Here is a 17,021-nt window from a genome sequence, read left to right as displayed (position 1 = left end):
AAATTAACAGGCTGCGTATTCAGACCACTTAACACGAGCGGAGGGCTTGCACAGCAAACGAGGGCCTACCATGCGCGGATCTAATGTCGGACTTTGCCAGAAAAGAATTCTACAGTCCAAAATAGTGGACATTTAGTCCCCAAAATTTTGACAAGCACAAAAAATTCCGTGCGCGCCTGGTAGGATTAAAAAATATTCGTTTTAAAGTTTAAGTTTCTTTTACAAATCAAGCATACCATAATGAACGTTCCGATGCGATCTAATAGAAATAACCTCTTTTACCATGTTTACGGGTGTTTCTGATCATTCATGATAAACATTTCACTAAGTTTGGCCAGTCGAAGATTTTCAATATTACATGTAAAATTTTTGGCTTATCCGTTTGTGTAAATTGCTGATAACACTTTCATGAAATTGTTCTGACCTTTCACTAGAAATAGCTTTGATTCCGTTGTTCACGTGATAAATAAGTTTGAGATAATATATTTTGATAAGACTTTAGCCAACAATCACATGCTCACATAATAGTACAAACGTAAAATTCCCAAACAATTTAAACCCTATTAAAAAGTGTACAGGTATTTCGAAATAATCAGCCTATACACGCACGCACACATACGTCCCTCCCACGCGCGTACACCCCCCCCCCCCTCGGAAACTTAATCCACACCCGCACCGTGCACGTACTGCCTGCCTTGTCACGCTGTTGCTTGTTGTAATGATTTTTGTATTATGTTTTCTTTGTAAAAACCCAGGCACCGCGGAACCTCGAACTTGCTCACAATATATTACACGGGATTCCCCTGCTGAACTATAATGGCGGGTCCACAGTAGGGAAATTAATACCACCATACACAATCAAAGTTCGGATTTTTAATTTAGTTGACGCTGCATCACGTGAAGAAAAAAAAATCGTTTAAGCACCAAAAAGGGATTGCTTTCTGACACAATTTTCATTTTAACTTTCCGTAAACACAACCACCAATACGCAACCCTAAATCGTTGTCTTTGATGAAATCTTTTTGAAGACCAAACGGACTTGGTAACTTGCTCTTATCTCATTTTTTAGATAAGACGTGAATATCAAGGATTTTCATATTTGTTTTTTCGGGATTCTCATCTGAAGGACAATGCTGAAGAAGGTAGGTTTCCTTGATTTAAGTCGATGATTCGTTGATGGAATATACCGAGACAGCAGACAGAGTAAAGAACTTCTAATCTAGACTGAAGCATTCACAGCGGTTTATTGATCGAAGGATTGATTGGTTGATTATGAATAGTTGCTATGTTGTGTGGTTGATTGAAAGATAGATAGATTGATTGATTGATTGATTGGTTGGTTGATTGATTGGTTGGTTGGTTGATAGATTGATTGATTGATTAATTGGTTGATTGATTGATTGAATGATTGAGTGATTGATTGATTGGTTGGTTGGTTGGTTGTAATAGGGGTTTCGCGGTTTAGTAGTTATTACTCTGGCTTTCAATCTAAGGGACATGAGTTCCATTCCCAGGAATGGCATGTTTTCCTTCAGCAAGAAATTTACACACATTGTGCTGCACTCAACCCAGGTGAGGTGAAAGGGTGCACGGTAGGAAGAAAGTCCTCGAATGCTTGAGCGCCCATATTAGGCTGCACAGCTAAACCTTGGGCAATTTAGGCCCCATAGAAAATGTGAACCTTCTTTTTTTTTTATTGATGATTTCTTGTCAATTCGAGGGTGCTGATTCCGCATCGGAATGATGCTACTCGTGTAAAAAGGCTTGAACATTTTCTGCAAATTGGCAAAATCCAATATGGCCGCCAAAAATCATAAAAATGCCCACACATATAATGCATGCACTTGTGTTACAGAATTGAAATACTCTAAAAAAAATGATTTTTGACAAAAAATGATTTCTTGATATTCAAAATGGCCGCCATATTTGCCCCTCTATTATGTAGAATATGGATGGGGGAAATGATTTCAAAACAAGAGCACTATTGTACGTGATTGTGGTCTGTGGGTGGACTACTGTCTGGAACATGATAATTAACAAAAAGTATGTAATTTTTATACTATACAATGTGATTAATACATTATGATATTCAAATTGGTTATCATAAACCCCTGATGTTGTGTACAATATATAAATTGGTACAAATACTTTTGTTTACATTTGGATTTGCTTGACTATAAAATGCCACTTGTGATATATTGGTGTAACAATGTCTGACAACATGATATTTAACGAGGCATAATCCTATGCCACTTCGGTAATAATGCTGTATTCTGAAATTCAAAATGGCCGCCATAGTCCCTTTATATGTACAATTCTGATCAACGAGAATGAAGAAACTAATTTCCACAAGAGTATAAGAACCATAAATGCATGAAATATTGTGATCCACGAGTATAACGTTATTTGTCTGAAAAGGTGTTTTCTAGCGAAACATATTTCTTTTCACTCCGGTGAAAATTGGTTTCCTGGTTCGATTGTACATAATGAAGTCACTGTCCATGGTAGCCATTTTGAAAGTCAAAATACAGTATTTAACACAAGCATGAAATCTGAATGATTATATTTTATTAAAAATATCTTTTAGGCAGTATTCCACTAACTTACCACAAATACATGCATATATATGTGCTCACTCCTGCGACTGTTTTTTTCCTCTCTCACATCGTACATAATACTGTTCGGGCCTTTGGCGGCCATTAAAAAAAATCAAAACAAATCAGTAAAAAGACAAGTTAATCAAGTCAGCTGTGTGCAACAGTTATTCGATTCTTATTTGACTATTTTCTAGTCGTATTTTACTAAAACAGAGTTATTTCTGACTACAATATATTCAGAAATGTGACTGACATATCAGTTGCACCCAGCGGACTACCGATCTAATCTGAGTTTGTTTTAAGAGTTTATAATCATGATAATAAATGAACAAGAAACAAATAAAAAAAAAATCAAAGAACAGTATAGTATAGTAAAGTATAGTATTTATTCAAAAAAAATGCAAAACGGATGGATAGCCCATATTCAGTTTAGTCGACATGACTATACTGTACTTCGTGGATGGGGTCCATAAGGAGGAAAGGCAAAATATTGGAAAGCCGGAATATTACAGACTAGCTGGGGCCTGTATCCCGTTTCTTCATTGAAAAAGTATGAAGTCTCCTCTATCTTGCCACGCCCAAAATTCTCTAGCTTCCCTGGTGCTTCTGATTATTGTCTGCGTTTCTTTCCCATAACAAATGACATAAGAAATAGTTCCTAAAACAAAAATGACATATTGCTTTTTTTACATGGTCATGGTTAAAAGGGAAAATGTTTGGAAATAATAATTATTGTGATATTTTGTTAATCAGTTGAGAGGAAAAAGAACATCGAGCGTAAATCCTCCAGGAGCGTCCATCAACGACTTCAACGAAAGTTATGACCATGATAAGGTATTCGACGACGACGATGACGCTCAATCATCAAGCCACATCGACACTCGAACGCTCATTGACAGGGGCCAACATGATCATCGTCGAAGTCGACATCAACAATCTGGAACTGGCGACGTCTGCGAGGTTGACCTAATCACAGATGATTCAGTAGGGAAGAGAGTCAAGGATATCCAAGAAGAAATTAATGAAGTTGTCGAAATTTTTGTGAAAAACATCAACATTATTCTTGAAAGGGAAGGGAAGATCGAGGAATTGGAACGCATTTCAGATGACCTCCGTACAAAGGTAAGTCGGATTGCTTATACATCATTTACATGAGCCCATCTTGTTTTTAAAGGACAAGTCCACCCCAGAAAAAGTTGATTTGAATAAAAAGAGAAAAATCCAACAAGTATAACACTGAAAATTTCATCAAAATCGGATGTAAAATAAAAAAATTATGACAAATTTAACTTTCGATTAATTTCACAAAACAGTTATATGCACATCCTGGCTGGTATGCAAATGAGGATACTATGACGTCATCCACTCACTATTTCTTTTGTATTTTCAGTTCAATTCAATTTTCAATTCAATTTTATTCACATCTCTTTAAAAGACATCAAAAGATCAATACGAAATACAACATACATGATACATAACATTATGAAAAGAAATGGTAAAGATGAAGTGAGGAGGATGTGGGGCATAAACAAAAGGCCATTGGCCTGTCTAGGTAAATCCCCGAATTTACCCCACTTCAAAATAATAATACAAAATAATACATTACAAATACAAAGCTAACAACATTAAAACAACATAAAAGGCAATAATTTAAAAATTAAATTATTCATATTCAAACTTAAGTAAATACAATTTATTTTTCCTCCTAAAAGAACGAGTAGTTTGACTTTCTTTGAGGTCATCTGGTAAGAGAATCCAAGACTGTGGGCCTTTAAAACTGACAGTTGTTCTTGAAAAATTATAATGGTAAAAAGGTACATACATTTTATTGGCATTTCTTGTGCAATATTTATTTATGTTGATGTTATATTCAAAGTATTCATTAAAATATTTTGGGAGCAATTGTTTAGAGTAAGAAAACATAAAAGATGCTAGTTGTAATTCATTTATATCATAAATATTCAGTATTTTCAATTTCTTAAGTAAAGGTTGAGTATGTGCGAAGTAATTGGCATTAGTAATAACTCGTATTGCACGTTTCTGTAATAAAAAATAATTTCTGTAGTGAATGAGATGAACAGCTGACCCATACAATATTGGAAAACATGAGATGTAATAAAATCAAGCAATTATGTAATTTAATTAAAATTCTCAATGGTAATGTGCTTCAAACTATTAAAAACTCCTATGGATCTTGATATCTTTAAAGCAATGTGATTTTCATGTTCCTTCCAATTCAGGTTTTCGTCTATGATTACGCCAAGAAACTTAGTACTGGTTTCTCTCTTTATTAATACATAATTAAGTTTTATATTTATTTCACTATCTTGTATTCTGCAATTCCTACTTTTAAAGATCATGTAACATGTTTTATTTTGATTAATATAAAGTTTATTGACAGTAAACCAAGTTTGTATCTTTTCCAATTCTAAATTAAATAAATTGTTCAATGCCACCGGATTATTACCTGATAGAAATAGACTGGTATCATCAGCAAACAAAATTATTGATAAAATATTACTTACATATTGCAGATCATTGATATAAAGTTGAAATAAAAGTGGCCCGAGATTTGAGTCTTGCGGTACGCCTACCGTAACATTTCCCTATTCAGAATAACAGTTGTCAATAGTCACATACTGTTTCCTGTTTTTTTTTACTTTTTACTTTTTCCATTTTAATGCACTTCCCCTTATTCCATAATATTTCAGTTTGTTGAGTAAAATCGAATGGTTGATACGGTCAAATGCCTTTGAGAAATCTAAAAAGAGTCCTATAACAATATGTTTTTTTTTCAAAGGCTTGGCAAGTTTATCTGTTAAATCAATTAATGCATAATTAGTATTGTATCCTTTCCTAAAACCAAGCTGTTTTGTACTTAATATATCATGTTTGTCGATAAAAGTTAATAATTTCTCATAAACATTTTTTTTTCAAATAATTTACTAAATATTGATAACAAAGATATAGGCCTGTATACTCATTGTATTTTTACAACCATTCTTATATATTGGTATAACTTTTTCTATCTTTAATTCATTTGGAAATATGCCCTTTTAAAGGGAAGAGTTAAATATATTGCACAAAGGAGATACAATTGCATGAATAGAGGATTTGACGATTTTAGCACATATTCCATCATGACCAGGAGACTTATTTACATCAAAATGCGAAACAATATTAATAATAGTAGATTCAGTAATATAGGTTGAAAAATAATGATTCACACACACAGATCCCTTTAAGTAAGAATCAAATGATGTTGAACCTGTGTTACCAATCATAACATGTATTTTTTTGTAAAACTGTACTAAAGTAATCATTAAATAAGTTTGCAATATGTGATTTATCCTTCGTGGATTTACCTTCATATTCAATCTCATCAATAGCATACTTGCTTTTGCTTTTATTTAAAACTTCATTTATAACTTTCTAAGTTTTTTTTTTGCATTGTTCATAACATCATAAAACTTATTGTCATAATAATTACGTTTAGTATCACGTATTATATTATTCAATCTATTTCTAAAATTAACGTAAGTAGTTTTGCGATAGATTGTTGGATTTTTAAGGTATTTTTTTATATATAATATATGTTTATGTCTACTAATTTTTTAATATCTATTGTAATCCACGGTTTGATATTTGTATGTTTCTTTATTTTCATTCTTTTCTCTGTGAAAGATTCATTATATAATTTAATAAAACTTTCATGCTTTTGATTTACATCATCAATATGATCTAAGAAATTCCACTTAACAGACATCAATTTAAAACAAAAATTATTTATGTTGACATCACTGAAATCTCGTGTTGAATAATACATTTGAGGATAATTAGTATCTGGTTGAGATTAAATCATACTCACATCAGTTGTTATAATACCACTCATTTCTACCTTTTCTGGATTATTACAAAAAAGAAATGTCTAAGGTAGTTGCAGAATGTGAAGTAATGCATGTGGGATTAAATATTTGTGGTATATAACAAAATGATATAAAGTTATCAATGAAATCATTAACATATGATATGACATCCAGTTTCAACAGATCAACATTGAAGTCACCCATAATGATAGCTTACTTCCTCTCACCCATAATAATATTTAGAGGTGCTTGTATATCATTAATAAAATATTGCACACTATGGTGAGGTGGTCTATACATAACAATAACTATAATATTTGTTACTTTATTATATATTTCGACTGAAATTGTCTCAACAGCATCAGTAAATACTTCCAAGTCTGGTCCTTTACATTTTATTATAGGAAATATGAAATGTTCTAATTTTCTACTCATTGTCAAGTGATACAACGTTTAATTCCTCCCTAAACATGTGGAATTAGCATTGTTTGATACTATATGGTCCAGTTAAGTTGGTCCTTATTTTCAAATCTATAAAATATGAAATATTGTATAATTCAAACAATAAAAAACAAAAGAAATGGTGAGTGATGTACATCATCGACTGACTCACCTGGGGCCCGTTTCAAAAAGGACTTGCATCTGTTGTAATTTTGCCATTATGGTAACTACCATGGCAACCTTGATTCTGATTGGCTGCTGAGCCACGTTACCATGGTAGTTGCCAAGTTACCACAGTTGAATGTCCTTTATTAAACGGGCCCTGCATGGATGTGCATATAACTGTTTTGTGAAAATTAAGCAAAACTTTAAAATGTCATAATTTTCTTATTTTACATCCGATTTTGATGATATTTTCAGCACTATGCTAGTTTGATTTTTCTCTATTTATTTAAGTCAGCATTTTCCTGGGGTGGACTTGACCTTTAATTAATATATCCCCGACTTTCACCCAGAAGTTATATGGCCTTGAGAAGCGGGGTGCTGTCGATGATGCATGTACACTCTAAAAAATGAAGTGCTAATTTAGCTCTTAAAGAGCGTGTAGAGTGACTGCACTTCGGAGTGCTGATTTTCCTCGTTCAAATTTGAACTATACAAATCAGCACTCCGAAGTGCAGTCACTATACACGCTCTTTAAGAGCTAAATTAGCACTTCATTTTTAGAGTGTATTATTCTCCATATGCAGCACCCCTAGAATTCTGTTAGGTGTGACAAAATGGAGAAATGTAGCCAAAAATTACGTTTCCTTTTTTCTTGTCAAATCTACATCAGCACTCTCTGTAAAAATCGTTCCCATAGCCCTTGCCAAAACTGTCAGAAATTGTCAATTACAATTTTTCCAAAATCCTTACAGGACAAACACAAAGTCATTTCTTTTTTTTTATTTACTGGAAATATGTAGTGATGTGCCATATGGACTTGAATCACGATCCTAACATTCCTTTGTCAATTACATTTTTACATTTCTCTGTTTGGGTAATAATAGCTTCTATGTTTTTGTTTTTTGTATAAAATACCATAATATTGTGATAATTAGCCAGTTGTGAAAGATAAAACGTTGTCCTTTCCCTATTTTCCAGCAACACAAACATACTGATATTCCTAATAATAATAATAACCATCATAATAATTAATTCTTATTCAACGTATTCATGGTATTCGTGTGTCTCCCTCCCTTTTTTTTTCTTTTTCAAATCTATTCCATTCTAGGCCGAAGACTTCCGTCGTGTGACTAGGAAGCTTTTATTAAGACAAGTCATTCGAAGAAACCGTTGGCGTTTTGGCTTGATAATTGTTATGACTATTTGCATCTGCTTCATGGTTCTTGCTATTATCGGATGGGCTTGTTTCTTTGAAGAAGAGAGTGGCCATTTCACGAGGCACTTTAACTGTTCTAGAATGTGAATATGCAATAGCTATAAAATGCATGCCTGCGGTATATGCAGAAAATTATGTAATCAAAATTTAGTCTGCTTGGTGTGAAGAGGGCTGAAAATTCAGGATACATTCTTTGAATATACACTCTAAAAATGAAGTGCTAATTCAGCTCTTAAAGAGCGTGTATAGTGACTGCACTTCGGAGTGCTGATTTTCCTCGTTCAAATTTGAACTAGACAAAACAGCACTCCGAAGTGCAGTCACTATACACGCTCTTTAAGAGCTGAATTAGCACTTCATTTTTTAGAGTGTACGCAATCACTAAAACAAAATGTAAGACAAGTGCTCAAAATAAAGGTTCCTTTTTTATTGTTAAAGGACAATACATTTCCGAAGTAGACACTATATAGTTATAAATGTAAAATATCAAATTTTCGTAAGCAATCAGTAGTTGAAAGATCAAGAATTTTGTTTTTATCTCATTTCCACGGAACAAAGTAAAATGGTCGTATATAATGACAATAGCATTTGCAAATATCAATTGTAGCATTACAACCAATACAAATTCAGGTAGTACGATATTTTTCCTAAGTAAAAACGAAGTATTACATAAAAGTAAAGTATCGTAACATTATAAAGATCTGAAAAATTGGAGGGATCTACTAGAAAGCACATGCTTGTAGTGTGGGGACCCCTCTTAGTAATTAATTTAGAATAGAATTACATGTATACCATACGAAGATGGACACAAGAAACAGAAGAGAGAATTGAACAAAAAAGGGAGACCCACACGAGGGATATAAAAACAAAAAAGGAACAGAAATAGAGAGATAATATTCATAAGAGAGGGACTGCAACTTTGAAACAAATGCAAATGAATTAAGTAGGCATGAAATGGCGAATTGAATTAGGTAAATGCAGCTACCACTGCAAGGAGTATATATACACAAAAATAAGCATAATAGTTTTTTTATTATTACTACAAAAACACATAAGCCACCCGACATTTAAATCGTAACAAAGCATCTGTCATAATTATGATGTGAATAATTATATGTACTATTTAAATTGTAGCCACCACATATTTACATCTACAATTGAATATTTTTGTTTATGAAGTTAAAAGAATCAGATCATATGAGTATATTAGCAATTGATTTTTGTAAATCATTAAGCTTATGTCATGAATGTCTTATCAACATTACTAGATATGATTATTATTGTATCATTATATATGGGGATACCTATCATGCCCACACGGTATACGCAGAGGTGGGGAGGGGGGCATTTTCACAAAATTAACCAGAAGTATGAACAAAATCCTTTTAGTTTCACTTTACAAAATGCAAAAGCGCCCCAATGACAAGCTCGGTCGCTTCACTCCCTCGCTTTCGAGTTTTATTTAAAAAATTTAAGCGTCTTGCCCCCCCCCAGCAAAAATTTCTGCACACGGCCATGATTCCTATCCCACAGTTGTCGTAAATATTTATTTCATTTATGCTGCCAGATTGTATGTATTATAAAGTTGTGTTCAAAACTTAGTGAACCCTTTCACAAAATGTACTTCTTATGCTCAGTGTTAAATGTAAACAACACTGTTCTGTGAGCCCGTATAGAAACAAACTTGAGTAGATGTAATATTTTATCACCTGAAATCATAATCAAATATCTAAAACATAGCAGAACTTGAAGACTCTAAAATGTGTTCATTTTTGAGTGGGGTTCACTAACTTTTGAGCACCACTGTATATACATTTTTATTAATTTGTATGGATGTCATATGGTATAATGATTCCTTACATTTTTTATGAATAGAGTAGATATGAAAATGAATAAACCACACAAAATATTTAGATTTATAAAAAAAATTAAATGAAGCCTAGGATTCAATTCAATTCGATTCCATTAATTCCGATCGGAACCAAAAAATAACATTCGTTTAAAGCAATGAAATTATCCAAATATTTGTGTTTTTCCTTTAAAAATTGTGCCAAAGAAATAAAGCTCATTACTTTTCATTCAGTTCTAAGGACTTGCCTCGCAATTATCAAATTACAGTATATCATTCTCATGTGTATGGGTCGGATATAGGAAAGGACGATACAGGGTATATTAAAATGCAGTATAAAATAATTGGGAAAAGGGTCTAGAACAGGATAGGCTTGGTTTATGGTAGTTGTTAAATAAGAATGTATGTTATGCGAAATGTGGAAATTAAATAAGGTGTTACATGGGCTATTGATACTTGTATAATGACATTTTTTCCTGCGTTATTTGTTGTATTTTGTTGTTAATGAATTAAAATCTTGAAATCTTACAAAATTTAAGAAATTTATGTTATTCGTTGTTGTTGGGGGGTATTGCTTTGATACAATACTGCAGGGTTTGATGATGGGTATCTCATAAAGATGTTCGTAAGTTAAGAGAAAACTTTAACCTGTTTAAGGAACGACTGGTGATCCTTTCTTGAGGTAAATGGTATACACCAAATGCTCATTGGCGATGGTTTAGCGCGTAAGAAAGGTTCACCAGTCGTTCTTAATGTCACTTTTAACTTACGAACAGCTTTATGAAACACCTTCCAGGATGGGTAGGAGAGAAGGGGGCAGCGATAATTATATATATCGAAGTGTTTTGCCAATTCAAAACACGCCCAAATTTCACTAACATAGGTCAATTAGCCCCCACATGAACAAATGATTAAATAAGAAAATGAATGAATAAAAAATAAAAATAAAAAATAAATAAGAAAATAATTGCATGAATGAATAAATATATAAATACGTTAATAAAAATTATAAAGTGAAATAAATTTAGGTTCTAATAAATGAATAAATAAATATGAAAGTTGAATATGATAATCATTTAAAAAAATCCCCATAATAAAAGAAAATAACTATCAAATAAATTAATACAAGCAACAAAAATGGATGGGGGGAGGGTCAATTCTCCCAGTTCCTCTTTACTGTATCAGGCTGTAAAGTATTAAGTAATGAGCTGAGCCAAACGCTTATATTAATTTGAAATGTGGCTATAATAATGTCGAGTGCGCCTTTAACGCTTATCCCTACTAGTGTAGGAAATGGAATGCAAGGCATCCTTCTACGGCGAAACAAGAGTATAAATCTTGGGGTTGTGCCTTTCAATTCCTAGAGTGTGGAACGGACTTGAGGGCTGGCGACAGTGTATTTTGATAAGGGAGGGTGGGGGCAGCCTGACAATTTTACAGGCAAAATGGATTAAACAATGGAAATCATCATCATCATCACCTTCAATCATCACAATTATCATCATCATCACCATATAAAATCATTACCAGTGACGTAGTGAGCCAACACTTTTATGGGGGCTATAGATATGGCATATCGCTCAAAATCTACCAACAACTTCTGAGCGAGCGAAGCGAGCAAGCAAAAATTTCGAGATTGTAGAAATATCAAAGTTTGTAAAATATTTTGACATGATATACAGAAAATGATATCACATTCACACTCTTCCTCTATTTTCTTTTATTTTTCTCCCTTTTTTTGCGGGGGGGGGGTACAAGAGCCCCAAAGCGCCCCCATCGGTACGGCCCCTGGCAATTATTATCATCATCATTCATTATAATAAACAACAGCGATTCGACGAATCTGACTCATCGATCATACACGGGTATTCCCCGTGCATGGAGCCCATGGAGTTGGTATTTCCCGACCTGCGTGAGCAAGGCAGACAGAGCTAGCTAACATTCGCAGCTCATTTGAACTTGGTACATGTTGAATAGCATATGCTTTTTACAAGGACAACCTCGCTTTAGAAATGTTGAGGGATTGAGCGACGCAATGTAAACATAAAAGTCCATAGAAGGTGAGAAAGAAATCAGAGCAAACGGCATATTTGTGGTTCATGTGTGCGGCTTTACCATCATGAGAACATTTTACATTCGTATACAGCAAACACTACGATAATGATTACTACATAGCCATAGGATAATGGGCGGTGATTATATCATGTTGTGATTTGTGGATATATGCGAGGCTTTTGCTGATCCGGGTTCAGATGATACAAGCGAAGGGAGGACTGAAGCAAGTTTTTAACTTGAGGACAAGTTATGCCGAAACAGGTAGGCAAACAATTATCTCATCTCTTCATTCATATAATTATCTCATTAGTTTGTTTGATTCGGTATACGTTGTAATAGTGGCATCGGTTCATGTTTCGGTGGGGGGGGGGGGGGGGCACAAATTAAACAAATGCTAACATTTTCGGCGCGCCTATTTTTCTATTATTTGCATCTATTGCCCCCTTTGAATTCCCTGTGTGATCTACTGGAATTTTGGATTCCTTGTAGGCATATAATATTTTTTTATAGGCTGCCCCTCTTTAACTCTGAAAATATAGTTCGCTTTTTAGGGTATGGAGTGTAGGGACAATTTTACTTAATCATAATTTCTATCGCTTTTTTAATTAGACGTAAGTATTTAAAAACAATTTAAAGCCAGGGCTTTGCTGATGCTGTTTTTATTTTATGAAGATCCAATAAGTATTCTTTTTTTTCATCTAATTGTTTATTTTTCTTGTTTATTCATTTATTGAAAAATGTTTTGTTTTATTTTATTATTTTTCTAATTATTATTAATTTATTTTATTTATTCATTTATTATTATTATCATTATCATCATTATTATTATGATTTTTTTTTTTGGGGGGGGCGTTCGTTTCCCATCATTGCGGGCTAACCGACGCAATAAAGGTGCCGTGGCCGAGTGGTTTAAGGCGCCGCGTGACTAGACATGTGAAAGTCCGGGGTTCGATCTTGTTAAAAAAAAATGCCGGTCCGTGAGGGTGAATGGGACAACTATTAAAAATGCTAAAAATTACACATTATGGGCGATTTTTAGTTATTTTTGGAATGTTTACACAGTATTGTAAACAGAAATAAAATAATATGCCTTTTGTAGTTTCATTGTGACATTTTCGTTTTGGAGGGGGGGGGGGGGCGGCGGAGAAGGATCCAGAGGATGAATGATCTGATAAAAAAAAAAATTGTTCAGTTGCTTGATGATTGCTATAATGTTTCTCGTAATTTACAAATGGCAGATGACTGAAACAAAAACATTTCCTCAGCACAAACAAAATGATCTTAATACTGGGAAAATGAGCAAATTTAAGAAGTAAGTTATTTATCTCCTGATATTCCCATTGCAAAGTCCCCATTCAAAAGACGATATTAATGTATTTCTGTAGGCTTATAACACATTTCCTTTAATAGGCATTTTCTCTTCAAATAACAATTAGTTCAATTTTAGCTGAAATAAAAGCCTTGGTTGAATGCTCATGAGATGAAAAATAAAAAAATCCGTCATTTTGGTTGATTTCTTATTACTTATTCTGCAACAAGGCAATTTTGAATTTTAAGCTTTCCATTCTACCCTATATGGTCACCAAAATATTAGCTCTGATGAGTTATTTTTTTTGTAATAATCCAAATGTCCCCTTTAGAAAATATTTGAGATAACTCTTCCATTCAAACATTGACATCGAATGCCCATTTGAACTGCTGATAAGTCAGGGGGCGGCTGGGTATTTCGATAGAAGGGGCCGGGGGGGGGGTAAGACTGCTTGAAGGTTAGAACATTTAGGTAATTTTTTATTTTCGCAACTGATAGGTTAGTATAGAGTTACGCGACCTATATCTTTCCATTCATCTTCTTTCGTTTTTCCCTATTTGTTTATTTTTAGTGCCCCGTTAACATAATGGTTATAAAGCTATTTTCCTTTATTGATAAAATAATGCGTCTTTATTGTATATGTCAATGATGCTTACATATAAAGGTCATGTTCATCGGAATTCAAATCGGGTTTATGTGAATACAATACCGAAAATCGTACAAACGTAACACTGAAATTACCTACACGATCAGTTAAAGAAAGACCTATATTTTATATTATTTCACATGATCCATGCACAAACAACATTTGTGCTGTAGTAAAGAAATATGCCCGATGACTGGCCTAAGTCCTAGAAATATCGAAGTTTAAGAGCATTGATGTCATCTCCTCATTTCAGTGAAGTTTCTTCACTTTCCTGGGAGTGTTTCATAAAGCTGTTCGTAAGTTAAGAGCGACTTTAAGAACGACTGGTGATCCTTTCTTGTGGTAAATGGTATATTCATTGGCGATGGTTTACCGCGTAAGAAGGTTTACCAGTCGTTCTTATAAAGCCGCTCTTATCTAAACAGCCCCCAGGTATCTAGGGAATTTTAGCAATCACTTCACAGTCAATTCCATTTCAAAAGACATTCATAGCTAAGTAGTCTTTGTCGAAAATCGGTGAATAAACAGCATTGTCGTCCTGGACTCTGGACAAACAACATAATTGATCTTGTCCCGGTCCACCATTTTTCGACAATGACCACTAATCTGTCCATTGTGATTATAGTCGGGCATTTTCAATAGATTCTGAACGTTGCAAAAACGTCTGCGAAGTTGCTAAAATCCGCTAATGCTTCTTTAATACCACAATTCTGATTTTCTTTAAATCAAACATGCGTTTCAGAAATCAAGAGGTAGTGTCAGAGACCAAGAAAAGACCAAGAAGGAATACGAAAGACTTCCACCACAGACGGTTTCACAAAAACAACCTCTCGTTCCTTTTCCAACCACATCACCATCGGACGAAAAACAGTCCTCTAAACGAAAATGGGGACGGAAGCCCGACGAGAGCGCCAAAAAGAAACTGAAAAGCCCCCACACCGAGAGAGTGGTGGTTTACCAATCGAAGGAGGTCAGAATCGAAAAGCTTCAAAAGGACGTTGACGAGGTGATCGACCTTGTGCGCACCAATGTCGATGGAATCTTAGAGAGGGATGCGAAAGTCGAAGACTTGGAGATCGCGGCCGACCGGCTTCACGGTGCGGTAGGTGGATGCATTAGAATTTCAAATATAATCGAAAAAAAAACACATAGCAATGGGCTATATGCTTCCCTTCCCCTCCCCCCCGCCTTTATCAACGAGTTAAGTACAAACGTGACAGAGTATAACACCGTTTTCATGGGCACAGACCTGGGGTTCGTTGTCTCCTCGCCCTTTCAATATTCTGCCCATTAGAAAAAACAAAATTATGTTGCTTGTCAGATTTAATTCAATTTGTCAGTCCAATCATCCTATCTCACTGGCTACGTAATCATACCTTTATATGTAAGCGTTTGAACACAGTTATTTAGAATCTGAAATAATGTCGTCCACGGTTAGCAGTGTCAAAAAACCGGTCCTTCTTTTCCACTTTCCTAATATCCCTGCAGGCTTTGGAGTTCAAGAAAACTGGAAAAGTTGTAATGGTGAGATACTGGTGGAGGAACAACCGCTGCTTCGTAATTTTCGGCATTCTTATATTAATTGCCATACTTGTCGGCCTCGCCGTCTGGATCCCCAAGATGATTCGATCCCATGACTCAACGGCTGCAGCTGATCCTCCAGTGGCAAATGTGACCTCTGAACCATTTGTTAATGTGTCAGTCAGCTCTACCCCGGATGCCGGTCTGCCTTCGACAGAGACGTGGGAAAGGAGTAGGACGAGGTTCCCGCCTGGTCGAAGGGATGGAGGATGATCTGATGATTACCTTCACTCTCCAAAAGATTTATCAGCAAACATTCTATTATGTAGACTCTATCTAAATTATTGGTTGATTTGAGCAATTTTTTATCGGTCGGACAAGTTATATTAACCATTAACATAATAAGTAATTTATTCGATGGCGTTCGAACGAACTGTGATATTCTTCTGCTTCCAAGAACACAATATATATACGACGGTTTGGTCCAAGATCGTTCTCAAAATGGAGTATCATTTCGTGATTTGTTTTCAAAATTTATTCTTCAGTCCAAACGACTTCCATAATGCGCTCTTCCATTTTTATTTGATATGCAACAGTCACTTCAATGAAATCGAATCCAAAACCCGGAATCATGAAAAAACTTCTCAAATAGTCAAAATGCTTATAGCAAAAATACTTAACTTAAGTGTCGTGTGGAAAATTAAACCAAAGTTAAGTTAACGCATGCATGCATAGCTATTTGTTTAGGTAACCACAATCGCCATATTTGGTATTCCATGAACGTACACCGACAAACCAAACTTTAAACAATGAGTTAGGACAGCTTAATATTTTTTTTTTAAACAGCATCATACTGTTATAAAAATGGATTTTCGTGAAATGTTTCACTTTCGTCAAAGAGATTTCATTTGGAGACGATATGTATCCCATTTAGCGATATGTATATGAAAGGGGTATTTAAGTCATTGAGAAATGGAAATCGATGAATACAAAACCAAGTAGCTCTCTAATGAAGTTTTTTGCTGCCAATTCGGACAAGTCAAGATTTTTTTAATGTTTGATTCTAGTTTGTATTCACTCCACCTCATATATCATAGCTGTTCACGCTGTTTGTGCTTGGAGTTTCTGAAGAGCAATTAGTTTGTCCAAGGTCGTTAATTACCGTATCATGTAAATAATTCAACGCGCGTACTAGTACTATATGTATATACTATTATGTAATATTACTACAGTACTTGAACTATCTACTATTGTCATGTCATCTACTTATTAAGGGGCTGTGCCTTTGTTCATATACAAACTTTTGACATTAAGAGCCGTATTCTGAAGTCGGGTTTAACTTAGACCGTGGTCTTA

At 34.4% G+C, this 17,021-nt stretch overlaps 2 protein-coding genes across 2 annotated transcripts; both read left to right on the top strand.

The window, feature by feature from the left end:
* The first annotated feature begins 772 nt into the window (after positions 1–772).
* On the top strand, positions 773–8,513 carry LOC121430081. Its single transcript, XM_041627355.1, has 3 exons — positions 773–1,142; positions 3,351–3,719; positions 8,178–8,513. Exons 1-3 carry the CDS (start codon positions 1,131–1,133, stop codon positions 8,370–8,372), a joined length of 576 nt encoding a protein of 191 aa, XP_041483289.1. The 5' UTR covers positions 773–1,130; the 3' UTR covers positions 8,373–8,513.
* A 3,510-nt stretch (positions 8,514–12,023) lies between these two features.
* LOC121430136 lies at positions 12,024–15,998 on the top strand. Its single transcript, XM_041627415.1, has 3 exons — positions 12,024–12,450; positions 14,887–15,246; positions 15,633–15,998. Exons 1-3 carry the CDS (start codon positions 12,439–12,441, stop codon positions 15,936–15,938), a joined length of 678 nt encoding a protein of 225 aa, XP_041483349.1. The 5' UTR covers positions 12,024–12,438; the 3' UTR covers positions 15,939–15,998.
* Positions 15,999–17,021: the final 1,023 nt, after the last annotated feature.

This window comes from Lytechinus variegatus, chromosome 16 (assembly GCF_018143015.1).
Source record: "Lytechinus variegatus isolate NC3 chromosome 16, Lvar_3.0, whole genome shotgun sequence".
Lineage (NCBI taxonomy): Eukaryota > Metazoa > Echinodermata > Echinoidea > Temnopleuroida > Toxopneustidae > Lytechinus > Lytechinus variegatus.
This window is presented reverse-complemented; position numbering and strand designations above follow the sequence as displayed.